Consider the following 26798-nt stretch of genomic DNA (forward strand, 5'->3'; position numbering starts at 1 on the left):
AAGCGGCCCAGTCGAGCTCCGCCGACGGCCGAGAGTCCGGAACCGAGGAGGGCCGAAGCGGCCCGAAGTGCGGAGCCGAGTCTGCCCGAACTGGTCCGAGGCTGTACGAGGGCTTCCGAACGGCTCTGCGCTAACCCCTCCTCAGCGCCTGGGAGGCCGCGCCACCCTTCGTCCCCCGCAACAGGGTCGCCGACTGTGGGGCAGAATCTCGCCGGCCTCCGACGCAGCGCGGCCGGGCCAGGAGAACCTTTCGTCGCAGGCTCCGCCCACCCCCGCCTCGAGCGGGAGCCGAGTCCGTCCGAGGTGAAGCCGAACAGAGCCGAGCGTTGCCGAGCGCCGCTACTCGGAGCCTCGGCTCTCCGCCTCCGCCTGTACGAAAGTGCCCGAGCGCTGCCGGACGGGTTGATCGGGCCTCGGCCGCGGATCGGAATCAACTCCCGAAGCGCGGCGAGGTCGGGCCCCTTCGGGAGCAGAAGCGAAAATGGCCGAAGGGATGCGAAGAGCGCGGAGCCGAGAGACTGCCGGGATCGCGGCGGACTGGGCGGGCGGGGCCGGGCGGCAAGATGGCGGCCGCGCGGCGAGGTGAGGGCATGGGGTGGGCGGCTTGGGGGCGTCAGGGGGCCGCGAGGGTCTCGGGACTGCGTGGCGCCCGTCTGCCGGAGGCTGGGGCTGGGACTCCGGGCGGCGGGGGCAGAGACCATCATGCCGGGAAGGGGGGCCGGTTCGCTTTGGTTCTTTCTGGTGTCGGAAAGGCCGACCAGTCTGGGGTAGCTCGTGGTGGTTGCGATTCCGCGGTTTTGAGTAGATTCGCGAGGTGAGGCCCCGGGCCCGTTGAGAGCCTCTTCCCCCTCCCTGGCCTCACGTCGCGTGTCCTGCTACCACCTTTCCGTGGCCGGCCCCCGGTTTTGCGCAATGCGCGCGGTGGCTGCAGGGGACAAGGGCCAGGGCAGGGGACAGGGGCACAGGGACAGGGCCAAGGGGCTGGCAGCAGGGGCAGGGGACCGGCGGCCGAGGGCCGGGGCAGGGGCAGGGGCAGGCAGCAGGGGCGTAGGCGTCGGCCCGGGCTGGCTGCAGTGTGACCCGTGAACTGCCACACTGCCCTGCGCAGCGGCTGCGCGCTCTCCAGAGAGCGAGGGCGGCCCGTGTGCCGTGAGGCCCAGGCGCCCAGGGAGCTGGCGAGGGCCCCGCAGGTCGGGAGGCACCCCGTCCCATTGCCAGCAGCTTTGTGTCCGAGACAGAATGCTGGGCAATGCGGCAACCCCCCGGAAAGCTGGTCCCCGCCAGCGTGTGCTTCAGTCGTACAGATCCCCGCCCCCCCCCACCCCACCCCCCAGGCGTTGACTCCTGGAACGTCCAGTGAGTTGCTGGCAGACAGGTGGGCATAGCTTATCTTGGTCCGCGTCCTGCCCGGGTCTCCAGGGTCTGTGCCCATGAGTGTGCCACTTACGGTGCTGACCACTCAGTCAACATAGCAGCTGATGTGTGCACCGCTTGGGTAAGAAAAGTGCGGGATGGGATGGGGGCTGTGCTACTCTGGGTTGGGGTTGTCTTTGTGGTCGCCATCGCTCAGATAAAAAAGCCCACTTTGCACACCCCAGCTGTCAGGAATTACTTGCGGGGAAGACAGAGACGAGGGAGTGCGCTGGGCAGCAAGCGGGACGTCCTGCAAAGACGTGGTCTCCGTTGTCCGTGTGCTTGAGGCAGAGCAGAGCCGTCTCATCACACCTTTGTGAACGGCCGCTGCTAGTGAGACGTGTTTCCGTTTGGTGAAAAACTAGGTTTACGCCGGGGCAGGATCCCTGTGCACACCTCGTCTGTCACCTCGGGGACACGTTCGTTCTCCGCACCTCCACGTGTACTCCTGACACCCCTGTTCAGAGACACACTGTCACTACAGTAAATCATTTACCAAAAAAATGTTAGGTCCCGAGAACCACTGCTGTATTTAGTCACAATGAGCCGTTATGGGTCTGAAACCCTTAGAGCCGCCAATCTGATTACAGCTGCCTTTAACGTTAATTATGTAAAATCCTGTGTCACGTAAGGTTTTTGTGCAGCCTTTGTTCCCGAGCTGCCACGGTTCTAATCCATCACAGTGGCCAGCCGGCAAGTAGATCTGAAGTGTCTGAAGCCGGCCTTCAAGAGAAGAATCAAAAGGGAGGAAACCCCCAGTTCACATGAAATCCACCCGATACCGACAAGTATCTAGGCAGCGGAGTTTAGCTAGAGCCTGGAAAAGAACAGGCTGGGTTTCAGGAGCACACCGCCTGTAACGTGATGCAAGCTTATAAATGACCCGTGCTCCACTGGCCCTCCCCTGGCTGCCTCTCCTCGAGGCTGAGTTCTCATCTCTGTCCCTAATTCCCTGGGCTGACCCATTTAGGACCCTGCCCAAGTGAGGCACCACAGAAAGCCCAGATCTACTCACCGGATCACCGGGGCTTGAGAGGGAGTGGGGCTGGAGAGAAGACCGGCCAGGCTGGTTCCCATCGCTGGTCCGCTTGCCGCCCGGCAGTATAGCTCAGGCCTCCTAGAGGGTCCATTTGGCAAAATTTCAGTCATTGCTGATGTTTCTACGTGTCACAAACGTGCCACTGGTGTGAGCCTCTTCACACGGGAAATCTGCCCCAGGACACATTCGATGGGAGGATTAGAGACACTCAACACCTGTGATTCCAAGACCACTTCACGGGGAGAGAGGCTGTCAGCCTAGGAGGAGGGAGACCTGTGGCTGCCGCAGGTTGGGAAAAGGCCCAGGAGCCACAACAGTGCAAGAACTTGGGTTGCCGCTTCAGGAAATCCGTATCTGAGGGATATTTGGGGCCATGTGTGAAATTCCGGAGGAAAGCAGGGTCTCTCATCAACCACACACACAAAAAAAGGATTCGTACCCTGAATCGGAAAAGGTTTTCCTCTAGTTCTACCCACGTGGTAAATGCACAGAAACCTCAGAAGATGAGAAGAGCTGTCCTCTGTCTGTGTCCAGGGCGCAGTCCTTCCCTGTCCCGGCTGAGCTCAGCTCAGCCACAGACAGAGCCTTCTCCTCTCCACCTCTGAGCTCCCAAGTACACGCTCCAGCCCAGCCTCAGCTTTCGAAAAGCCAACGGTCAGATCCTCGGATGGACAACCGCAGGCCCAGATAAACGTGGCTTCTTTCTGTAAATATGGGATCGCAGAATGGAGCCAGGGTCCTGGGTCAGCGTTGGACATGGCCCAGGAAAGCATCCGGGTTGGACCTGGGGCCTCCCTGACGGGTACTTTCTTTTCTAGGGAGAGCTTCATCCGCGGTGGTATCCTGCTGTGCCCACGTGTCCCTGGTGGGCCTCCACAGCACGGTTCCTGAGGGCTGGTTTGCCGGACTCTTGAAGTCAGCTCCGAGTTTCTGCTTTCTGCCCCCACCTTTTCTATAAGTTCTGAGTAGAAATTCCACGTTTCAGTGGGAGGGACGGTCACTGACAGATGCAGAGAGTTCTAGGACTTCCTCCAGTGGAGTGTGCTGGCTCCATCACCCTCCTTCTAGGCCCTGCAGCTTGAGTGGGTGGCTGCCTGCCTCCCCCAGGCCCATCTGCAGCAGAAGAGCAAAGACCCCTCGGTCTGAACACTTACAGAGTCCTTTTATGCAAGCAAACAGGAAGTGTACAGAGCTCGGGAAAGTTAGTGGACATGTAACTGCCCCCCCCCCCAAGAGAATACGTTTTCTTTGAAGGAAATGAAAATAATTCATTATTTTCAATCTCATAACCTGGGCCCGGATCAGGGTGGTGCCCGCAAGGAAGCCCGGCCATCCTGCCCGCAGTTACCAGGGACACGCCCAGCCCTCTGGTTCCAGGATAGGACATCTGTGACAGGGGAGGAGTGTGGGCGGAAGCCTCCGCAGGCAGGGAGCCGGTGGCCGGGTCTCCATGGCCACCCGCAGGTGCCTACACTGGGCCTGCCTGTGTCGGGCCCCTGGGAAGACGGGGCAGAGCTGGCCCCCTGGGGTGGACGCACTGCGAGGCTCTCTGGGTCTGCCTGGGACTGGGAGTCCTTAACCGAGTCCTTAACCACTGGCCAGCTCTCGTCCGTCTCCCTGCAAGTGCTGCTCTACCTGAGTGGGGGGTATTATGCCCTGTATTGCCTGGCTACGCTCCTACTGATCATATATAAAAGTGAGTCTTTTTTAATGTTTGCTCTTGAGAGAGTGGGGGAGGGGCAGGGAGAGGGAGGCACAGAATCCGAAACAGGCTCCAGGCTCCCCAGCTGTTAGCACAGAGCCCGACGCGGGGCTCGAACTCACAAACCGTGAGGTCGTGACCTGAGCTGAAGTCGGCCGCTTCGCCGACGGAGCCACCGGGCGCCCCATAAAAGTGAGCCTTAATCACAGAGGCACATGGGAGGCGCCCCTGCCACTGCCCCCCATAACTGGAGTTCTGCTCTGTTGCCTGTTCTCCAGGTCAGGTTTTCAGTTATCCTTGTCCTTACCTGGCTCTCGACCTGACTCTGCTGTTTCTGATGGGGATTCTGGAAGCAGTTCGGTTGTACCTGGGTGAGTCGACTGAAGACCGTGTGGTACTTAGGGTCACAGAATTACTAGCTTACGCTCTGGGAGCCTTCAAACATCTATCCCTTTATAACGTGGTTCTTAGAGACACTTTTGATGTCAACCGCTTAACCACTTGCTTTGCAAGCTCGCCTTACGACGCCATTAAGTATTAATTAGTTTATTCAGAAGCTTTACTCAGGAGACAAGTAATACTGGGAGCAGCACCCTTGGGAGGGGCGCTTCTGTTTGGGAGTCCTGCACAAGCCACAAGGTGACCGACAGCACTGAGATTGGAACCCAGCTGAGCCAATTGACTCAGGGGCCCCCAAATCTCCACCTCACCTCCTGCCTTCTGTTGGCCTCAGCGGTCTGGAGAGGGAGGATCTGAAGTGTTCTCCAGGCGACGGAGCCTGGAAGGGGAGGAGGGCCCCCGGAGCCTGCTCAGTCCAGGCCACTGCAGGTGCCCTCGGCCAGCTCCCCATTTATATTCTCCCAACAGCGTGAGCTCTGCCGTCTATCGCACCCCACCCTGCTCCGGCCAGGGCTCGCCACACAGGGTGCACACGGCTTCCAGCCCCATCTCGTCCCTGCTGCCTTCACGGCCACAGGCACACATGTGCCAGCACGTCTGTGTTCTAAAACAGGCTCACACCATGCGTGTTCTGATGGGTGTAGGAAATGCTCCCTCTGTTGGAATAGCAGAGGGAGCCGATGGCAGCTGACACTTCCAGGCCCTGGCACATAGCACGTTCTGCCTGCACACGTACGCCAGGGTGCCCCATCACCAGTGGGGACACAGGCACATGCCATGGTCATCAGACCCTCCGGACTCTGGTGGACAGAAGCAGGTCTCCTGGGCCATCACGGACGAGCCCACAGACCTGGGAGGGGGACAGAAGGTGCTGGGACTGCGGGGCGCCTGTCCTGCCTGTCCCTGCCCAGGCGCCTCGGACACCTGCAGTCAGGGATCAGCGTTTCCTGTGACTGACCTATTTGTCTGTAAAATGCCGTGCTGGTTTGTTTTTTGTTTGTTTTTGTTTTTGTTTTTTTTTTTTACAAGTGTGCACGAGATCTTCCAGAACTGATCTTAGCCCAGAGTAAAATATTTTTGGAAATTTTAAACAAAATCTCCTCAATCCACTTGGAATTAGGGAAAGGTGTCAGAATGCAATTGGGATCATTCTTAGAAAACCAAGTTCCCTCTCCCACCCCGACAACTGACCCAGAGACTAAGGTTCAAAAATTACAACTGCACTTGGTTTTATCCTCACTGGGGAGAGCACACCCCTCGGCAGCACTTTTGCTTTGTGACATTTCCTGAGTGATGTGGTGGCCACCATGGATCCTTTCCCTGGGAGCCGTCAGCCCTATGTCCAGGGGGATGTGCTGGCGATGAGCTCGCGTCTGGCCTCCCTGCAGCCTCGGGGCCGTCCTGGGTGCTCGTGGGTCCGAGTAGGCGTCCCGGAGCCCGGCACCCACTCGTCTGTTTGTCCCCCTCTTCAGGCACCAAGGGCAACCTGATGGAGGCCGAGGTGCCGCTGGCCGTCAGCCTGGTCCTTACAGCGGGTGGCGCCCTGCTGTCCACCTACTTCCTGCTCTGGCAGACCCTGGTGCTGCGGGCCGACTCCACCCTCAGCGCCGCGCTCCTCGCGCTCCACGGCCTGGAGGCCGTCCTGCAGCTGGTGGCCATCGCTGCCTTCGTCAGCTAGGCGGGCAGCACCCGGCTTTGCCGGGCAGGACAGCTCTGCACAGAAGCCCCCGCCTGGGAGCTCGGCCGTCTCCTCCCCCAGTGCTGGACGGAAGGGCACCGGTGTGGACGGGTAGGACGGTTTGGAGTGGTTTACGAATTTTGGGTGGTGGGGTGGTCAGGAACCCAGGGCAGAGCAGAGAGCCGGGGGAGTTGCCGGGAAGAGCCTCACGAAGGGTCGGGAAGGGGGACCGCGGGAACATCTGCTCAGGCCCCGCTTTTGGCTGGTGAGGATCTCCCTCCGGCAGCTGCCCTGACCCCCGACCCAGAAGGGAACAGGCCCTTGGGAAAGGAGGTGGCCGAGCTGTGGCCACAAACCACCGTTCCCTGCCGGGAGGAGCAGCCTGGCCGTGTCTTGCCGGTTCCCCCGTGGGTGTGAGGGCGCAGGCCGGGGCGGTGCGTGTTCCATACCCACCGCGCTGCTGCTCTGCCGGGGGCTCCAGGGGCAGCATGGGAAGCGGGCAGCCAGGCCCCGGGCTGCTTAGGAACCGTGGGCCCTGGTGTCCGGGGGGATGTTGGCAGCTGCGGCTCCTCTCCCCTGGGGGCTCCTGAAGGAAGGACGGGCCGAGACCCTGGCACTGACGGGAGGGAGGCAGGGAGTGGGCCAGCGGCGAACGGCCCTCCACTGCCCCAGCCTGGGGCCTCAGTGCCCCCTCGTCCAAGCCTCAGTCGTTAAAATGCCAGGGACGTTTGCACTGTGCTCCTCGCATTCTGTTTGTGCCTTCTTCCCCCTTCGCGGATCGTAATGGCTCCCGGAAGACACTGAGCTCCTGCTCCCCGGGACCTTCACCTGTTCACGCTGTGCACCGTCCACATCTGGAACAAAACGTTGGGTATCTGGACGTTTTCTCTACCGTTTTGTGGAAATAAATGTTTATACCTCCCTGAATTCCTCCTGAGGCCGCCCACCTCTTCCATACCCAGGAGCACACACCCCATCCAGGCCTCCCCCAGCAGCCCCAGGAGGAGGGCTTCCCCCGGAGGACAGCCAAGCCAGGCCTCAGGGCCAGTCCAGGACCTCCACGGGGACTGGCTTCCTCGAGGGGCCGCAGCGGCGCCCCCCACGGCCTCTGTCCTGGCAGGGGCAAGTGGGAGCAGGACCTCTCTGCGCTGCCCACTCTGGCTCCGGACCAGCGGGCGTCCTCCCGCCTCCCCACTGCCTTCCCTGCTGCTGGCGCCGTGCGGACTCGGGAAGGACGGGATGGGTGCGCTTGCCTCTGGGAGCGCCCAGCCAGCTCCCCTGCAGACTCTGGCAGCCGGACACCTGTGGCCTTCAGGGTTCATGATCTCCTGCCCCAAGCTGGGCTCCGGACACCCCTATCACTTTGTTTACATGCAGGTGGCAGTCAGCTGCCACGGAGGGCACCACAGCTCCACGTGGCCACCAGCCAGCCTGGGACTCCAGGCTCTCTGCTGCCTCCTGATCAGGGTCAGTCCTGGTCTGGGGACAGTGACTTTCATTTCAGAAGTGCTACAGTCCCCACCTCAGCTGCTCCCTTGTGTGCCGGCCTTCCCACTTTTTGCCCGTCCAGGCTCTGTCTCCAGGAAGGACGAGGGCAGGCCCGTGCCTTCCTCTCCCAGTGCTCAGCCGAGTAGGAGAGAGAACCAGGAAGCCAGGTCCTGCCAGGGCTCGGGGGCAGGGCTGGGCCCAAGGAGAAGGCCACTTCCTGCCCCACCTGGGAGAGCTCACCTGTGATGCTTCAGACAGCAGGCAGGGAGACCCGCCCCCCCGGGGTCCTGGTGACCCGTGAAAAGGCAGTGCCACTGACTGTCAAGGACTGAGTGTGCCTCCCTTCCCCAGGCGGTTCCCCAGGAAGCGCTCCACGTCAGTGCCAGGCAAACAAGGCCAACTGCCCTGGGACCCTGCCTCCTGACACACCCGTTTCCACCCCCACACCACCCCGGGAATCATAGCCAGAGCCCTTGGGTCCTTGCACGTGCCAGGGGGTGCCCACCGCTGCCCGGACCTGCCCTCTGCCCCTTCTCCACTTCCTCCCAGCCAGCTGGCTGAGCAGGGGCATCCTGGGAGTCCATTCAGGACCCCTGCCCTATGCTGAGGGCAGAGGGTGGGGCCTGGGCCTAAGGAGGGGGGCACTGCCAGGAGTGCCCTCCCCCACCTGTTCTGGTCCCTGGCACCAGTGAACAGTCTGGGCCACAGGATCCCCACCCTCCCGTCTGACACCCACATCCCTCTGGGGATGCCCATGTTGGTTGAGGCTACGAGAAAAGACTATAGGATCTCCTGAATTGTGGAGGAGAGGGCCCCTCTCCGGCCCGGGAGGCTCAGCGCGCAGAGCCCTGGGGTCTCTGGCCTCCGATCATACCTTTGACACCCACTTGCAGACTAAAGCCCGGCCCTAGCACTCCCCCCATCCCTCCAGAGCCGAGAGGCCGGCTGAAGGGGAGGGGAGTCTGTCCCCGGGCCCCAGAGAGAGCCCCTCTGCCGCGGCAGCTGAGGCTGGGGGTACCTGGCATCTGCTAGGGCTCATCCAGGCCTGCCTAGGGAAGATCTCAGAGCCTCGCCCTGCTCGGTCACCGGCGCATCTCCGCGGTGAGGGGCTCCAGATCCGCCTATCCGTCCGCGGGCGCCCCGGCTCTGGGGGTGGGTGGGGCCTGCAGGTCCAGGGGGCCACGGGGGTGGGTGTGGGGGGCCGAGCGCGGGGAGCCCCGGGAGGCGGGGCCGAGCCGGAGAGGCGGGGCGTCCTCGTCCTGTCCCCACCCCTCCCCCCGCACCCGCCGGCTCCCGGGTCTCTAACCTGCCGCTCGGGTTCCTCCTCGCGGCCCCGCCCCGGCCCGGCCCAGCCGCGCGTCCCTCCCGCTGCCCGAGCCTGGGCGCCGAGGCGAGGAGACGACAGACGTGCGGACGGACGCGCGGACCAGGGCACCCACCGGCGGCGCGGGCACGGGGCCGGGAGCAGCAGGTGAGCGCCCCCACGGTTTCCCACCCAGCGCACCCCGACCTGCCGGGCAGCCGCCCGCGCTTTGGCCAAGGAGCGACCCAGGAGCCCCGCGAACGGACGGCGGTCCGGCTCGGCCTCAGTTTCCCCAGGTAGCCGGGAAACTGGAGGCTCTGGCCTGAGTCCTTGGGCCGGGCCGGGGCGCCAGGGGCAACGGGGTGCGAGAGCGCTGAGCCGAACCCGCGGCCAAGGCGCCCGGTGCCTTTGCGGCCTGGTCTGCCCCGCCTGGTCCTGGGGCGGCGGCGGTGACCTGAGTCAGCCGGCCCCCTCCCAGCCCCGGGCTTGGCGGGAGGGGGGGGGGACCCCTTCCTCCGGTGAAGGGGCCCCAAACCGCCCCCCCTTCCATGGGACAGGCTGGGCCTCCTTGGCGGCCAGACACCAGACAGAGGTGAGCCAGTGGCTCTCTGTTTGTCAGGTCAGGAGGCACTTCCTGGGTGTCTGAGCGAGAAGGAAACATCAGGCTAGGGTCAGGCTCTGGGTCAAGGGGTGTGGGAGTTTCAGGGAGGAGGAGGCTGGGTGCTGTGTTGCAGGGGCCTGCCGGTGCCCCGCCTGAGGCTACCCTGGGTCCCTCCTCCCTGGGCCAGGCTGGCCTGGGGTGGTCCCTGTGCATGAAGGTGTCCCTGGTGGCAGGGGAGGAGGGTAGGCAGGCTTGAGGTGCTTCTCAGGCGCACCCACAAACCACCTCTGCCCCCACTCCAGGTGGAGGTGGCCCCAGCAGCGCTGGGAGCGGGGGCCCAGCTGGTGACGTCTCTCCTTCCCTACCTCTGCACTCTCCCCCCACCCCCCAGGGCCCTGCCCAGGCCTCTCCTGATGCCTGCCTAGAACAGGGCCTCAGTGGCTCGTCACTCCTCTGGCCCTGTCTGTTGGGTCCTCTGTGCCTGTCTCCCCAGTGAGCCTTAAGCCCACTCCTCCCCCACTCAGGCTTCCCAGGCCTGTCCCTGCTTACCAACCTGGTTGGGCCCTCCCCAGCCTGTAGCTCCCAGACCCCAGCACAGCCAGCGCCTGGGGGGGGGGGTCCCCCCATTCCAGGACTCCGCCCAGCTTCCTCTGGGCTTTAAGCCGACTCCTCCCCAAGGTCACTCGGCCTGCCTGCACGAGCTGGAATTTGAACTTGGGTCTGGTGCCTCCACCCTCCCTGCCCTGCTGGGGCCTCCTCCACGGCCCAGCCAGGCACCCTGCTTGGCCTTCCCTTTGCACCCGGAAAATGGCCGCAGTAAAACCAAAGTGCAGCCTGGGCCCCAGGTGTTGTCCGGTTCCCTTGGGGTTGCCCAGCTCCCCTGCCCCGGTCAGCTGACCGGAATGGGCCCGTAGGCGGCCCCTCCCCCAGCTGCTCCCCAACCCAGATGCCAGCTCCTGGACTCAGCTCTTTGGCTGGCCCTGCCGAGGCCCCCCGCCACCCTGCTCCAGGGAGGTGAAGGCCACAGTGTTCTCAGCCTAGGCTCCCCAAGGAGAAGGGCCATGTGTCAACCTGTGCTTGTCTGTGTGTGCCCAGAGGCCTGGATTTTGCCCAGGTGTGTGTGTACCTGGACACACGTGCCCAGTGCCCTTGGCTCAGCCCATCAGGAATCCCATTAAGCAAACACTTGGCTCACTCACTGAGGTCATGAGCATTCCGGACATTCTCCACGGGCAGATGGTCAGAGGAATCTGACCAAGCCCCTACTCCCACCCATCCTGAAAGAGCCAGGACCCTCAGTGGCACATGGGAAGGGGTGATCCGAAGCCCCCAGACCCCTCACACCTCCTGGAAGCCCTCCTCGTAGGTGGGACCTGATCAAACCAGAAAGTCCTAGGGTGCTCCCCACCCCCAGGTACCAGCACTCCTGGCCTATGAGTACCCACTCCAGCAGACCCCCAATACTGAACCCCCCACAGAGGGACAGTCTTGTCAGAGGTCCCCATTGGGCACAGACACCATAGGACATGTTAGCCTGGCCCAGGGATACAAGGCTCTGCTCACCCCCCTGAGGGTGGGCTCCCTCTGGACTGGGTTCTGGGTTCTGGGTCCCCAGGGCCACACCTTCCCCCCCAACCCCATCCCAGACTCAGTCTCATCCTGTGCTGCTGTCCTCTCATGTTGGCTCCCACCTGATTCAGGGCCTTTGAACATGCATTCCCTCTGCTTGGAAGGTGGTTCCTCCCCCAGTCCCGTCTCAGAACCACCAGGACACTGTCCTTGCAGCCCCACGCCAGATAGCCTCGGGAGTGGGACCCCTCTACTGGCCCGTCCTGGGGCTCCCTGTGGAGGACCAAGGGTCTGGAGTGAGATAGGGGCACACGTCTGACAGCTGGGACATGGGCTGGGAGGTCCTGCCACATCCAGGAGGCAGGGCTCTGCTCCCTGAGGACACCCCGCCCAAGCACACTGGGGAATCTGGCCAGGACGCCAGGGCTGCAGCCTCTGGACCTGCGGTGGGTGGAGCAGGAGACCAAGCCGCGCCCTGGGAGCCCTGAAGCCACTGACCAGGCCCCAGTGAGGTGTCAGCTCGGCTACCCTGTCCACTAGGCCTTGGACCCAGGCCACACAGGCCTCCATCACCCCCCCATCGCCAGCCACGACCGAGGACGCCATGAGCCAGCTGGGGTCCGTGAGCTGCTGCCCCGGTGCTGCCAAGTGAGTCCCCACACCCCAATTTGCGGAGCAGTCCCCAGGGAGGGGCGCGGTGTGGGCCTCGCCCTCACGGCGCCCCTCCCCTGCAGCGGCAGCCTGGGCCGGTCGGACGGTGTGGCCAAGATGAGTGCCAAGGACCTGTTTGGTGAGTGAGTCTCCTGGACGGACGTGGCCGTGGGGTCTCGCCCACTCCCCTCCCCCCAGGCTGTGCTGGGGCTGGGGCACCAGGGGAGAGGCACGTGAGCCCTGGGTGCCCGAAGGAGGCCCCCGGACCCTAATTAAGCAACAGCTAGCTGCTCAGGCCCCTCCCTCCCTCACCGTAAGGAGAGAGGCCTTTACTAATAATTCAGGAACCATCAATATTGATTCGGCCGCCCTCCTCGCTGCAACCAGATAGCCCAGGGGGGCGGGGCTCAGGCTGGGTGGAGCGCCAGGTGTCTGCTCCGCGGGGGCGGGGCCTGGCCAGCCAGGACCTCCCCCGACTCTGCCCCTCCCCGCAGACACACACTTGTGCCTTTGGACTTGGTGCCCTGTCTGGAAAGTCAGGAGCGCCAGGGAGGGGCCGGGAGATGTTGGCAGGCAGCTCTGGGAGTTGGGGGAAGCCCTGGATTGGACCCCTTCCCCGGAAGGTTGGCAAGGGGCCTCCATGGGAGGAGTTGTTGAGACTCCTGCACCCCTCAAGGACAGACCCCTATCACCGCTCTGAGCTGGGGGTCCTTTCCTAGGCAGGGACCATCCTGGGGGGGAGGGGATCACTCACATCTCATACCCTTGAGTCCTTTCTGGTGGCAGCACCCCTCGCCTCCTTTTGGCCCTCCCTGTGGCCCAACCTGGGAGTCCAGTCCCACCTGAACTAGGGGCTGTGGGTCCTGCCCTCTGGGGTGAGTGACCGGTGGCTCCCTGCTCAGAACAGAGGAAGAAGTACTCCAACTCCAACATCATCATGCATGAGACCTCCCAGTACCATGTCCAGGTGAGGCCAGCCCCTGAGGAGCACTCCGGTCCCTGGGCAGGTGTGGGAACTGAGGCACAGAGGGAAGGGGTCAGCCCAGCTTCTGACACCCACAGCGGGCAGCCAGAGCCAAGGACTGCCCCACGCCTGTCCTCCAGTCCTGGGAAGGTCACAGTCTGGGGGACACAGGAGCCCTGGAGCTATGTCAGGGGAGGGGAGATGCCGGTGGCCAACACAGGCCAGGCAGGGACAAGCCTCGGGTGCTGTTTGGCAACGCTCGGGTGGGAAAACCTGCTGGAAGGAAACTGGCCATCCTGGCCCCCAAACAAGGAACTAGATTAGGAGGCATTAGGTGGGACAAAGACACACTTCCCGAGCTTCTGCAGAGAAAGCCTGGCATGGCCAGTTCTGATGGGCTCAGCGAAAGTCCAGACTGGTTAACTGAACTTAAGACCAGCTGCCAGCTCAGGAGGGTTTTTACTCTAGGTCAGTTTTGATTCACACTTAGAACTCTGGAAATATGTTTTTTAAGTGACCTTCCTGGTTCCTAGCCACTGTCCAAACCTGTAGGACAACAGGGCTGAGAATGGCTGAGAAGGGAGGAAGGGGGGGCTTGGACCAGGAAGGGGGGCCCTGGACCAGGAAGCAGGGCTTGGACCAGGAAGGAAGAGCTTGGACCAGGAAGGGGGGCCCTGGACCAGCAAGATGAAGACCCCCACACGCACATAGAACCCCCTCACACCCACAGAAGCCGGGCGTGTCACTACTTTCTGAGCCTCAGGTTCCTGGTCTATACAATGGGTCCGCAGAGACATTGGGAGTCCCTAGGTTCTTGAATTGGGCTGTGTTGAGGGAGCAGCCCTCCCTGCCAGTCTGGTGGCTGCTGCTGGCTCAGGGCCCAAGGGCAGGGTACCTAGTGAGGACAGGTCTTCCCAGGCAGCTCAGCCGCCTCTCTCGGGGTCGTGGGGACTTTGCCGTCCTTTGCCACTGGGGACTCCCAGCCCTTCTGGACTTTGGTCCAAGCTAGCCTGTGGAAAGACCCCAGCCCAGGGGCACCCCTCCTGCCCACCCAGCAGTCAGCAAGGCTGGGGGAGTGAGTGGTCTGGCCTGGCCCTCCCAGACGAGAAAGCCAAGGCACAGAGAGAGGGTGGGAGGTGGGGGCAAGATCAGACCCACCCTGGCAGTGGGGGGCTGCTAAAGCCTCTAAGTTAGCATACAGTGAAGCTGAGGGGGGCGGGGGGCGGTTCTGTTGCAGTCAGTGCCACCGTGGTCAGGACACAACAGCTCCATTACCCCAAAGCTCAGTCATGCTGACCCCGGTGGTCAGTCTTCCCCACTGTCAACAACACTGCTCTCCTACATCCCTGAAGCTTTACTTTTTGGAGAATCCCTCCCTTCCCATAACTGAATTCATATAGCTTATAACACTTTGTTCTGCTTGGTAAACTTATTTCAAGAAAGCACACGTGTACAACAAGAGTCTGTGCCGTAGGCTGCAGTGGCGGGGGGGGGGGGCATCTCCACCAGCCGCGCCCCACCCCTGGCGACCCTTCCTATGGTCCGTTCTGTCCACCTGCGTGTACACATCCGCCTTCTGGACCACGAGGAGTCGTTTGCGCACATCGTCAGGTGTGTGGATGAGAAATATTTTCTCCCAGTCTGGCTTGTTGATGTGACCTGTCTTTCGAGGAGCGGAAGTGTTTAATTTTGATGATATCCAACCATATCCACTTTTTCTTATGGTCAGGGCTGTTTTCTTGGGTTTTGAATTTTTTTTGGAGGGTGGGGAGTGGTCATTGCCTGACCCAAGGCTCTGAAGATCTCTTCCTGTGTTTTCTTCTAGAAACTCCAGAGTTGAGGCTTTTACACTCAGGTCTGTGATCCATTTGAAATTAGTTTTTGGGTATGAGACTTAAGGCTAAGTTTTTCCCTGTAGCAAACGTGCAGCCATACTGAGAAGACTGTCCTCCTCCCGGAGGTTGACTTGCTTGGTGCCTTAGTCAAGAAATGTTTAGCTGAACGTGGACGGATCTGTCCACGGACCCCTTTGCCTCACGGTCTCTCACTTGCAGCAGCTGTATTATCAACCTTGAAATCAGGCGATGTGAGCCCTCCAACTTTATATTTTCCTCAAGATTTTCTCGACTTTTCCAAGATCTTTGTGCTTGCTCTTACCTTTTAGAATCAAACTGTCCATTTCAATCCCCCGCCCCCAGAAAAGCCCGCTAGAGTTTTCACCGGCATTGAGTCAAACCTCTGGATCCACGTAGCGCGAATTGACATCTAAATGATCCCGAGTCTTTCCCGCCTGTGGACGCGGGATCTCGTCCCGTATCAGTGGCTTCTCTGACTTCTCTCGGAGCGTTTGTTGTTTCCACCGCCGAGGACTTGCGTGTCTTCTGTTAAAACACTCCTCGGGTGTTTGACTTGTCGACACTGTTGTAAATGGTACTGGTTTTTCTTTTAAAGCCATTTTCCAATTGGCTGTGGCTAGCGCACGGAGGAACCTTTGAACTTGTGTGCAGTGACTGAGTGCGCTGAGACGCCGAATTCACTTACTTGTTTTAGTGATTTGCTTGTAGATCCATCGAATTTACTCTGTATACAATCAGGTTGTCTGAAATACAGCGCCTGATACCTTATTCGGAGCCACGTTACTTTTCGTACCTCGTTGCCCTGGCTAGGATCACCAGCACAGTACTGAGTAAAAGCAGCAGAGTGGACATCTTTGCCCTGTGTCCAATTTTAGAAGAAAACATCCAGGATTTCCCCATTGTATATGCTGTATTTTTGTAGATACGTTTTATTACCGAGGAAGCTCTTTTCCATTCTTTGTTTGCTGAGAACTTTCGTCGTGGAAGGTGTTGAACTTTGTCAAATGCTGTCTCTGAATCTACAGAGGTGTATTCACTACTGTTAACGTAAGTCAGTCACACTGATAGGATTTTTTCGAATGTTGAACCAACCTCGCGTTTCCGGGACAGACTTCATGTGTGCATGTGTGTTATTCTTTTTATGTGTTGATGCACGAATTCGCTAATATTTTGTTTTCGCATTAATGTTTTATTAGAGATGTTGGTCTGTAATTTTTCTTTTACTGCAAAGCCTTGACGAGTTTTGGTGTTAGAATTATGGTGGCCTTAGAAAAGTGAGTGAGAAAGTATTCCCTCCTCCTTGGTTTTCGGAAAGAATTTGTGAAAGATTGTTTTTATCTCTTGCTTAAGTATTTGTTAGGATTGACTTATGAGGCCCTCTAAATGCAAGGTTTTCTTTGTGGGAAAGAAAGGTTATATATATGAATATATTTTTTAAAGAGCATGAGAGTACATGCATATATATTTTTTTTTCTAGAGTGCACACGTCTCTAGATAGATTTAAAAAATTTTTTAAATCTTTATTTATTTTTGAGAGAGAGAGTGAGAGCAGGGGAAGAACAGAGAGAGAGGGAGACACAGAATCCGAAGCAGGCTCCAGGCTCCAAGCTGTCAGCACAGAGCCCGACGCGAGGCTTGAACTCACAGACTGTGAGAGGATGACCTGAGCCAAAGTCGGATGTTTGACCGACTGAGCCACTCAGGTGCCCCAGATTTTTTTTTTTTTTTTTTTTTTTTTTTTTACAGAGTGAGAGTTTGAACATGAGAGCAGGGGAGGAGCAGAGAGAGAGAGGGAGAGAGAGAGAATCCCAAGCAGGCTCCAAGATGTCAGTGAAGAGGCCAGTGCAGGGCTCGATCCTATGACCTTGGGATCATGACCTGAGCCAAAATCAAGAGTTGGACACTTAACTGAACCACACAGATGCTCCTTTCTTTTTTTTTTGGTTATTAATAATTTGTGTTTTCTCCTCCCCCGCCCCTTGATCAATCTTGCTAGGGTTTATCACTTTCATTAATCTTTTCAGAACCAAATTTGGGCTTTGTTGATTTTTCTCTATTGTTTGTTTACTACTTTGTTGGTTTCTGCTCTTAATTTCCTTCCTTCCACTTACTTTGGGTTTTATTTGTCTTTTTCTAGTTTCTTAAAGGAAATGCTTATATCACTGATATTAAATATTTCTTCTTTTTTAACGTTTATTTATTTATTTTAATGTTTATTTATTTTTGAGAGAGGGAGAAAACAAGCTGGGGAAGGGCAGAGAGAGAGGGAGACACAGAATCCAAAGCAGGCTCCAGGCTCTAAGCCATCAGCACAGAGCCTGACATGGGGCTCGAACCCACGGACCACGAGATCATAACCTGAGCTGAAGTCAAACACTTAACTGAGTCACCCAGGCGCCCCAATATTTATTTTTGAGAGAGAGAGAGAGCATATGCAAGGCGGAGGAGAGACAGAGAGAGAGGGGGCGAGGGCAGAGGGTCCGAAACAGGCTCTGTGCTGACGGCAGCCAGCCCGACTCGGGGATCGAACTGACAAACTGTGAGATCATGACCTGAGCCGAGGTCAGACGCTCAACCAACCGAGCCCTCCAGGTGCCCCAAACATCCCTTCTTTTCTAATATTCATTTAAGGCCGTACGTCCCCCTCCATGAACTCCTTTAGCGAAATCCTGCAAGTCTGATGCCCATGCCTTTATTGTCATCCAGTTCGGAACATCTTCTGCCTTTCCCTGGGGACCGTGTGAGCATTTGCAGCTCCAAACGCCCCCGCCCGCTGCTCGTGCTGCGTCTCTACGTTGTGCTGTGCTGTGTTTTCGTTTTCGTTTGTCTCTTGAGTATTTTCTTCTTTCTCTCGTGCCTTCGTTCACCCATCGGTTGTTATGTAGGAGCGTGTTGCTGAATTTCCAATTACTTGAGGGTTTTCTAGTTATCGAACGGTACTGATTTTTATTTTACCACCACGATGGTCAGAGAGCACAGTGTGCGGGGTTTCCATCCAGTGTGCGGGTTTTGCTAACAACGTGTGCTTTGGGGCTCCCCCTGCCTCGCGAGGACGGCCAGCCTTATGTCCCGCTGCCCACTGATCCCTCTGACTGCTGATGCTCACGTAGCTTGGGACCACCCTTTCTTGTCACACTCAGTGCTGCAGGGAGCAGCCTGGTGCCCGTGCCACGTCGCACACGTGTTCAGGTTATCTGAGTTGTGACAAGGGAGTGCGTTCGCCTTTCCAGGTGTCCTGGGCTTCTCCCCAGAGCACCAGGTGCATGCAGGGTGGGGATCCCACTTCTGCACAGTTAACCTGCACATGTGACCCGCAAGGACCTGTCAGCGCTGGGCAACAGAAGAGGTAAAACAGTGCACCTGGGGGGCTCAGTCGGTCACGCATCCGACTCTTGATTTTGGCTCAGGTCATAATCTGATGGTCTGTGAGTTCGAGCCTCACGTCCAGCTCTGCTTGGGATTGCTCTCTTCTCTCCCTCTCTCAAAATAGATAAACTTGAAGAAAAAAAAAAGTAAAACGTTCAGCAGTTGATTCATTTCAGAAGTAGTAGCGTCAGACTTGCACTCACGATTATTTTATTGAGATTATATGCAGTCTCCTATATTAAAAAGTTAGTTATGTTGGTTTTCCTGGAGACTCTCGGTTCGTGTCTTTTGCCAATTTTCCTACTGGGGTGTTACTATTTTACTTAGTCACAGATCTTTTTCATTTGTGTATTCATTTATCATCGGTATTCTTAATAACTTTGCTTAACAAAGTAGAGCCTTGAACAAGTAAGAGCTGTCACTGTAATGCATAGTGGTCTTTATAAATATTAAGAAAACTAGCCTTCACTATATCTATTACATCTGTTTTTCCGAATTTTTTTTTTTTTTTTTTACTTCGTATATGGTGTTTTTTTGGTTTTGTTTTGTTTTTTTCCCAAGCAGATTAAGTCACATTTTTGGGTCTTTTCTTCCGGGCATCTGGATTTTCTTCCTTGTTTAGGGAAGTCCCTCTGTGAAGAAGGCCTTTCTGAGATCTTCAGGAATCATCCAGTATTTTCTTCTAGCACTTTTGTAGCTGGGTCTTGACTACCTGGAATTTAATGTAGTGTTTCCCCGACTGTCGAAGCATTGTTGACTGACTTCAGCGGTGGGACACATGGGGGAGTCTGGAGGGAGGAGGAGCCTGGGTCAGTCTTGGAGACAGAGGAAGGAGGAGGGTCCCTGGAAAGGGAGGGCTTGGCTGGCCAAGAGTCCCCAAGACCCACCCCACATGAGCTCCCCACATGGCCATTCCAGCATATTCACTGAGGGCCCACTGTGTGCCAGCCACTGTCCCTGGCACTGGGGAGATAGCAGGGAACCCAGCAGCCAGAAAAGAAACAAAGGAGCACATCATGTTCAGCATAATGTCGGATCGTGGTCAATGAAAACAAGGCAGGCCAGGAGCTGGAGTGATGCCGTGGCCAGGCAGGAACAGCAGGTCTGAGCAAAGCCCTGAAGGAAAAGAGAGCTGGAGAAGAGTAGGGGAGGCAAGGTGGGGACAGACCACGCAAAGGCCCTGCGGTGACCCTGAACCAGGTCTTCTGGGGAGCAGGAAGGCTAGCATTCCTGGAGCCCAGCTACAGGAGATGGGGAAGGGTGAGGGATCGTCTGTGTAGGACTCCCAAGGGTTTTATCAGGGCATGTCCGCGCCCCCCACGGACATCCACGAAGGCAGAGCAGAGACCTCCCCTTAAGGTAGGGCTGTGTCTCTTCAGACCCCCCAGGGCAGGGGATGTCCCCCCCCCCCCCCAGGCTCCCGGGGTTGGGCATGACCCCTCAGGCCCCCGGGGTGCAACCCCTCGGCCCTGGTTCTGGGCACTAGGAGGGCTCTCCCCAGAGTGACTCCCCCGCCCGTCCCCAGCACCTGGCCACGTTCATCATGGACAAGAGTGAGGCCATCGCGTCTGTGGAGGACGCCATCCGGAAACTGGTGCAGCTGAGCTCCAAGGAGAAGGTCTGGACACAGGAGATGCTGCTGCAGGTCAACGACCAGTCACTGCGGCTGCTGGACGTGGAGTCCCAGGTGCGGTGGCGGCAGGGCAGCGGGGACACGGCCCAGCCGCTCAGCGGGGCCTCCGGGCGGGGCGCGGGCGGGGGGCTCCATCTGGGGGCGGGGCCTGCATTGGGGGGCGGGGGCTCCCGCGGGGGCGGGGCAGGCCGAGTAGGGCGCGGGGCAGCAGGCAGGGCAGGGAGACCTGGGCGGGGCTGAGCATCCGGGGGAGCCGTGTCACAACAGCAGCGCCTTGTCCACCCCTGGCAAGAGCCCGTCCACCCGCCGTACCAACACAGGGCCTGGCTGTGTCCGGGGATCGGCGTGCCACACGGCCTGGCAGAGTCCGTGCCTGGGTCTGCGTCGGAGCCACGCCCCTCCTGTGTGCGTCTGTGTCCGCGGGCGCCCCCCCACGGGCCGGGCTCGCCACTCACGCCCACGCCCCGGGCACCGCGCCCCCGCACCGCGCCCCCGGGGCTGGGAGCGCGCGTCCGCGGCGGTGCCCGCGCTCGAGTCACGAGTGGCGGTCGCGACCCGGAGGCACCGCCGAGCCCACACCCGAGCCCCCTGCCTCCCAGGAAGAGCTGGAGAACTTCCCGCTGCCCACCGTGCGGCACAGCCAGACGGTGCTGGACCAGCTGCGCTACCCGTCCGTGCTGCTGCTCGTGTGCCAGGACTCGGAGCAGAGCAAGCCCGACATCCACTTCTTCTACTGCGACGAGGTGGAGGTGAGGAGGGGGCGGCGGCCGGGGCGGGGGCGGGGTCCCGAGCCGGCCTGACGCCCCGTCCCGCCAGGCGGAGCTCGTGCACGAGGACATCGAGAGCGCGCTGGCCGACTGCCGTCTGGGGAAGAAGATGCGGCCGCAGACCCTGAAGTAGGTGGGGGAGCGCGGCGGCGGGGAGGGCCGGGTGTGCGGCGGGGCCGGGCTGAGCGGGCCTCTGCCCCCCCCACTGCAGGGGCCACCGGGAGAAGATCCGGCAGCGGCAGTCGGTCCTGCCCGCCCCCAAGGGCCCAGCCCCCATCCCCTTCCAGCGCCACGGCGGTGACTCTCCGTCCAGCAAGAACCGAGTGGGCCCGCCCGTGCCCCTCAGCGAGCCGAGTACGCGGAGGGAGCCGGAGGGAGCGGGAGGGGGCGGCCGCCGTCGGTGGCACCTGACTCTGCCTCCCGCATCCAGGCTTCCGCCGTCGGGAGTCGCAGGACGAGGAGCCGCGGGCTGTGCTGGCCCAGAAGATAGAGAAGGAAACGGTGGGTCTCGCGGCCCGAGCCCCCATCAGGCGTGGGCCCCTCCGGCCAGCCCCCAGCCAGCAGCCACCTCCTCCCCCAGGCCAGGGACCAAGAGACAGTGCGTGGGAGTGTCCCTGCAGCTGGTGGGGGCGCCTCAGACTGACCCCTGCCTCCGCTCTGACCCCAGCAAATCCTCAACTGCGCCCTGGACGACATCGAGTGGTTCGTGGCTCGGCTGCAGAAGGCGGCCGAGGCTTTCAAACAGCTGAACCAGCGCAAGAGGGGGAAGAAGAAGGGGAAGAAGGGGCCAGCAGGTGCGGAGGGGGTGGGGTGGAGGGCGGAGGGGACAGCGGCTGGGGTTGGGGGGATGCCTGAGAGGATGGAGAGACCGAGGTGCAGCTGAGGCGGATGGATAGTGGTCACGGGGACACGTGGCTACTGGGCTGCAAGAGGTCCAGTCTGAGCAGGTGGCTGCCGGCTGGCTGCCGGGGGCAGTGACTGGGCCAGCCAGGTTCATAGCCACTGCCCCACATTCCAGAGGGCGTCCTTACGCTCCGGGCACGGCCCCCCTCGGAGGCCGAGTTTGTTGACTGTTTCCAGAAAATCAAGCTGGCTATCAACCTGCTTGTGAGTACACCAACTCTTTCCCACCCTCTGTGCCGACATTGGGGGGGGCCCGGGTCCTTGCCACCCCTTATCCCGGACACCATCCCCCCCGTCTGCCTGCCCCCACGTCCCGTTCCTCTGTGCCGACATTGGGGGGGGCCCGGGTCCTTGCCCCCCTTATCCCCGACGCCATCCCCCCGCCCATCTGTGTGCCCCCCGCCCCAGGCCAAGCTGCAGAAGCACATCCAGAACCCCAGCGCTGCGGAACTGGTGCACTTCCTCTTTGGACCGCTAGACCTGGTGCCTGGGGCTGGGGGTGGGGTGGGGAGCGGGGCCCCGGGGTGGTTTGCCCCTGGCTGAAGGTGGGGGGACGCAAGTGCCCACCTCGGGCAGGCAGCTGGGGCCACGCGTCCACGCTGCGAGCGTGCTGGCCTGTGGCGCTGCAAGTGAGCGAGCTGGGGTTGGGGGCCGGCGGGCGGGGCCCTCTCTGAACCCCCGCTGTGCCCCAGATCGTCAGCACCTGTGGGGGCCCAGACATCGCATGCTCCGTCACCAGCCCCGTGCTCTCCCGCGACGCCGTGGGCTTCCTGCGAGGCCACCTGGTTCCCAAGGAGATGACGCTGTGGGAGTCACTGGGGGAGACGTGGACACGCCCCCGGTGCGTCAGCAGGCAGGGAGGGCGGGGAGGGGTGATGCAGGGCGTGGGGTGCGAACTTGGCGGGGGGGGGGGGGGGGGGGCCCCCCCGGGGGGGGGGGGAGAGCCCCCCCCCCCCCCCCCCCCCCCGGCGCCGCCGGCCGTCTGCGTCCTCCACCAGTGCCCGCCTCTTCAGCCCACCTCTGTGCACTGCCCTCTCCACGCCCCCCTGCCCTGGCCCTCACCCCGTGCCAAGCCCAGGTGGTCCTTCTTCCCCACAGCCGACTCCAGTGAGCCGACCATCCTTTCGAAACTCCCCAAAACACAGCCTCGTACCTGAGCCCACACCTCCGGGGGACGTCCTCCCACCGGTCAGCTCCCCGCAGGCTCACAGGTAAGTTCCTCTTAAAAACGAGAGTGCGGCGCTCACTCCTAGAAATGCGGAGATTCTGACGTGAGTATGCTGCCACCAGGTGGCGGCAAATGTTTTGTTCGTGAGGTTCAAAACAGCGTGTTTCCAAACTAGAACCAGGTTTTCCTTCTAACTTTAAAACATATCCCAAACTAGCCATAAACTCATCAGCCTAACCCATCATCCTTTTCTGCGTCTTCTCACGTGTGTTTCAGAATTACCGTTAGAAGTTTACTAGGGCGCCGGACTTAAGTGAGGTCACCAATCCCTGTCACCTCGTTGGCACTGATTTAGGCTTAACCTCAGAGCCAGAGAGGAGACTGAAAGTCTGAGCTACGGACAGTCGTTCTCCCCACCACCCCCCCCCCCACACCCTTCAACAGACTCAGGGCCTGGGGGACTCCCTTCCCTTCCTCCCCCACCTCCTCCTTTCTGTTCCCACTCCTGGCCCCGGATCTGTCTGCGATGCTCGATGCTCGTCACCCTGCCAGATCTCAGGATTCGGTTTCAGGAGGGGAGGGGGCCGAAACCTGTACCTTAAACAAGCACGCCCCTCTCTGCTGCACACCGGCAGCTTGATGTCCTTGGTGCCCCGCCCAGGGCCACACTGGGAGACACATTTTCATTCTCTGATCTCCAGCCCGGCCAGTCTTGGCTCTGGAGCCACGTCAGCCTCGGCCCCCTCGCCTGCATGGTGTCCCGAGGCCCAGAGCTGTGTGAGGAGGCTGCCCAGACTGACCAGGGGGGACAGCCCAGCCCAGGGGCAGCCACGGGCCAGCTCCTTGCTGTGGCCGGAACACCCTCGGTCAGGGCAGCCCCTCACCCCACGCCCCTGCAGCTCGTGGGCAGTCCTCTGTGCCGTACCGACTGCCCCCCTCAGTGATCACCTGCTTCCAGGCGTGGCAGTGCCCTGTCATTTCTCGGGTACAGGCCTGGTTCTGGTTCCCCTGGGGGGCCGGGCCCGGAGACCCCTGAGATGGGCTGGGCTGGGGCAGGCCTTGTGCCCACAGGCCCCGGCGTCCCACCCCGCTGCACGGCCCCCACCTCCGCGTGGGGCCCCAGGCGCTCTGGGGCTGTCACAGTTTCTGTTCCCGGCTGATGCGCCTCAGCCTGTCTCCTCTGCGACCTCAGAGAGCTGAACAGGAGCAGCACGCACCTGCGAAGCTGCTCCCCGGGCCCAGCCCTGGGCCTCAGCCCTCCTGTTCCACGCAGGGGCTACGAACCTGCACCGGCCATGGCCAAGTACGTCAGGATCCTCTATGATTTCACGGCCCGGAATGCCAACGAGCTGTCAGTGCTCAAGGACGAGGTCCTGGAGGTGAGCAGGGGCCTGGGCTGTGGGGGGGAGGGGGGCGGGGGGGACCGCAGGCAGCAGCCAGGCTGCCTGATGCTGGCCCGTGGCACGTCTGTCCAACCCCGTCCCCGGGACCGCGGCCCCCAGACTCCAGTCTGGGTCCCCAGCCCCCCCCCCCCCCCCCCCCCAAACAGCCTGGCTGAAAGGCTTCCCGGTCTTGGGGCTCTCAGAGGGGGCCCAGGGGCCCCTGTGGTCGGCTAGGCTGGGCTCATGCTGGAGGATGGGCCTTCCCTGTGCCCATCTAGGGGACCCTCCAGCTCAGCCAGGGTTCGTCATTCACACCCAGCCCTGGAGCCCCCTTGAGGCCCCATCCATCTGGTGCCAGTCCTGAATCCAGGCCATCCAGTGGGGGACAGAAAGTGGAGCGGGCTGGGGGGGGTGGGTGATCTACATGCACAAGGCTAGAGGCACCTTGCAGGAGGCCGCTGCAGCGGGGTGGGGAGTGGTAGCCGCGTGGGTGGGATGGAAGGCTGGGCAGGGCGGGGGCTCCTAGGGGGGGTATGGCAGCCCCATAGGACTGGGGGGAGGCTGAGCTTAGAGACGCCTAGAACTCTCTCTGGCGCACCTGTAAAGAGGGGTTTCCGCACCCTGCGCTGGTGCCCGTGACGAGAGGAAGGGGTGCCCACAGGTGCTGGAAGATGGCCACCAGTGGTGGAAGCTTCGGAATCGCAGCGGCCAGGCCGGCTACGTGCCCTGCAGCATCCTGGACGAGACTCGGCTGGAGGACGTCCCCCCAGAGCAGGTGAGTGGGAGGAGGGGGACCTTGCTGTCGTGGAGGAGTGGGTGCAGCCACATCTCAGGAGAGATGCCCCCTTCCCCCATCACCTCCCCACCACCCCAACCCCCACCCCCCCACAAAACACCCCCGCCCCCCTCACCCCCACCCCCCCCACCCCACACACCCCATAAAACACCCCCCAGAAAACACTCCCACGCCCCCCACCCTCCACCCCGACATCCTTCACCCCCCCACCCCCCTACCTCCCACAAAACACCCCCCCCACCGCCCCCTCAAACACCCCACCCCACCCCCTGCTCTGAGTCCCGGAGTCCTGCCTGCTGGCCAGGCCCTGGGAGGGGGGGAGCTGAAGCTGATGGCACCCCCACCCGCTCGCCTCTTTCCCCCACCCTTGCAGGCCAGTCTGAAATACTGGGGTCCTGCCAGCCCCGCCCACAAGCTGCCCCCAAGCTTCGCAGGGAACAAAGAAGGTGAGAGGCGCTCTGCCGGGGGATGAGGGCCGGCGGACGGGTGCGGGTCCGCGGCCCGGGGTGCCCTGGGGGAGGCAGGGGGAGGAGGGTCCCCGTCCAGTGTGGGGGAGCCCTGGATCAGCTCGGGTGGGGCCTGAGTGCAGGGTGCCCCCCCGCAGAGCTGATCCACCACATGGACGAGGTCAACGACGAGCTCATCAAGAAGATTAGCAACATCAAAACGCAGCCGCAGCGGCACTTCCGCGTGGAGCGCAGCCAGCCCGTGGGCCTGCCGCTCACCTACGAGTCCGACCCCCACGAGGTCCGCGCCTGGCTGGAAGCCAAGGCCTTCAGCCCGCGGTGAGCGGGGGCGCAGGCGGGGCGGCGCGGGGGTGCGTGAGGCCTTCACCTGGGGGGGTGGGGGGGGGCCCGCCCCGACGCCCACCCCCCTCCCGCCCCCGGCCCCAGGATCGTGGAGAACCTGGGCATTCTGACCGGACCCCAGCTCTTCTCGCTCAACAAAGAGGAACTGAAGAAGGTGTGTGGGGAGGAGGGCATCCGCGTGTACAGCCAGCTCACCGTGCAGAAGGCGGTCCTGGAGGTGAGTGGGCGTCCCACGCCGCCCCGCGCCTCGCTCCCCGCCGCCGCCCCCCCTACCGGTGCTCCTAGATCGCCTGCGGAGGGGGAGGCTGCGGGGCCCTGGCCTGCGGGGCCCGAGGCTGAGGCTGCCGCACCCCTCCCTCCCCAGAAGCAGCAAGGTGGCTCGGAGCTGGAGGAACTCATGAGCAGGTTTCATTCCAAGAACCAGAGGAGAGTGGAGGAGGACAGCTAGAGCCGGCCGGCAGGGCCCACCCCAGCGCGTGGAGGGTTATTTTTGGATGTGTGTATGTTTCGTATCATGGACGTGGAGTGGGGGGCGGCTGGGGGCGCCTCACCTGCCTCGTGGCACGTGGCCTGTCCTCAGGCTCCCCAGCGCCTCGGGCCCCCCCCCCCAGGCTGCCTGCCCCAAGGCCCTGTTCCGCCAAACTAGCCGCCTGGAGATGCCAGCCCCTCACGCACCTGCCCCTGAAGCCAGAGCCGTGGCCTTTCCAGCCCCGCCCCGCCCCCTTCCCGGCTTTCAGACCCACCCCCTCCCTGAGGCCACAGGACCCCCACGAGGCAGGCAGCCGGGACTTACCCTTTGCCCCCCCCCCCCCCCCCCCCGTTCACATGGGGGCTCCTCCTGGCGCTTGTGACCCTGGCCCCAACCTCGTGCCCCTGGCTGCTGCTTCTCACGTGCCTGTGGATGGGCTGTGGGCCAGAAGGGCAGGAGGCTTCAGCCACCCTGGGCGCCGAGCGGGGCCTCGCCCCCAGGCATGGCCCACAGCACCCACCCAGCGCATCGCTCCCCAAAGGTGGCCGGGGGGGTGGCTCCAGGCTCCACTGGGGCAGGGTGCGTGCTCCACCCTTTCGGGGAGCGGGGAGCCAGGTTGGACTGGATATGCTCTCACCCAAGCATGGCCTTCGACGCCCCCATCCCAACGCCGCTCCCGCCCCCAAGGCAGAGGCCAAGAAAGGAACTTTCTCTGACCGGGTCTCAGGCCGGGCTCACCCTGCGTGCTGTGTGGGTGGTGGGTGAGTCTTGGAGCCCCGAACTCTGCAGAGATGACAGGTGACCAAGGTTCAAAGGCCGTGTCATTAAACCAGTTAAGTATG

The 26798-nt window shown here is 61.3% G+C and overlaps 2 protein-coding genes across 3 annotated transcripts; both read left to right on the top strand.

The window, feature by feature from the left end:
* The first annotated feature begins 12 nt into the window (after positions 1-12).
* On the top strand, positions 13-7158 carry TMEM80 (transmembrane protein 80). Of its 2 annotated transcripts, XM_049652682.1 has the most exons (5): positions 15-582; positions 3271-3290; positions 4055-4148; positions 4433-4525; positions 6026-7158. In XM_049652682.1, exons 1-5 carry the CDS (start codon positions 564-566, stop codon positions 6229-6231), a joined length of 432 nt encoding a protein of 143 aa, XP_049508639.1. In that variant the 5' UTR covers positions 15-563; the 3' UTR covers positions 6232-7158. The 2 variants fall into 2 exon arrangements, with proteins under 2 accessions (XP_049508638.1, XP_049508639.1); XM_049652681.1 differs by having other exon boundaries at positions 13-582; positions 3271-4148.
* Positions 7159-9337: 2179 nt separating this feature from the next.
* On the top strand, positions 9338-26798 carry EPS8L2 (EPS8 like 2). Its single transcript, XM_049652023.1, has 20 exons — positions 9338-10737; positions 11733-11840; positions 11927-11982; positions 12746-12810; positions 19555-19716; positions 20262-20411; positions 20479-20558; positions 20641-20783; positions 20860-20930; positions 21097-21223; positions 21448-21536; positions 21741-21815; positions 22025-22173; positions 22298-22543; positions 23774-23879; positions 24544-24657; positions 25052-25124; positions 25283-25463; positions 25572-25704; positions 25852-26798. Exons 1-20 carry the CDS (start codon positions 10685-10687, stop codon positions 25933-25935), a joined length of 2265 nt encoding a protein of 754 aa, XP_049507980.1. The 5' UTR covers positions 9338-10684; the 3' UTR covers positions 25936-26798.

This window comes from Panthera uncia, assembly GCF_023721935.1.
Source record: "Panthera uncia isolate 11264 chromosome A3 unlocalized genomic scaffold, Puncia_PCG_1.0 HiC_scaffold_12, whole genome shotgun sequence".
Lineage (NCBI taxonomy): Eukaryota > Metazoa > Chordata > Mammalia > Carnivora > Felidae > Panthera > Panthera uncia.

What these genes read in the sequence shown, in the direction of transcription:
- TMEM80 (XM_049652681.1), top strand. Translation starts at nt 3,710, where the DNA reads ATGAAAATAATTCATTATTTTCAATCTCATAACCTGGGCCCGGATCAG. An exon ending in CCTACTGATCATATATAAAA is followed by an intron (nt 4,149 to 4,432) that starts GTGAGTCTTTTT and finishes CCTGTTCTCCAG; the next exon opens with GTCAGGTTTTCAGTTATCCT. An exon ending in AGCAGTTCGGTTGTACCTGG is followed by an intron (nt 4,526 to 6,025) that starts GTGAGTCGACTG and finishes CCCCCTCTTCAG; the next exon opens with GCACCAAGGGCAACCTGATG.
- EPS8L2 (XM_049652023.1), top strand. Translation starts at nt 10,685, where the DNA reads ATGTGTCAACCTGTGCTTGTCTGTGTGTGCCCAGAGGCCTGGATTTTG. An exon ending in ATGCGGCCGCAGACCCTGAA is followed by an intron (nt 20,559 to 20,640) that starts GTAGGTGGGGGA and finishes CCCCCACTGCAG; the next exon opens with GGGCCACCGGGAGAAGATCC. An exon ending in AGAAGATAGAGAAGGAAACG is followed by an intron (nt 20,931 to 21,096) that starts GTGGGTCTCGCG and finishes CTCTGACCCCAG; the next exon opens with CAAATCCTCAACTGCGCCCT.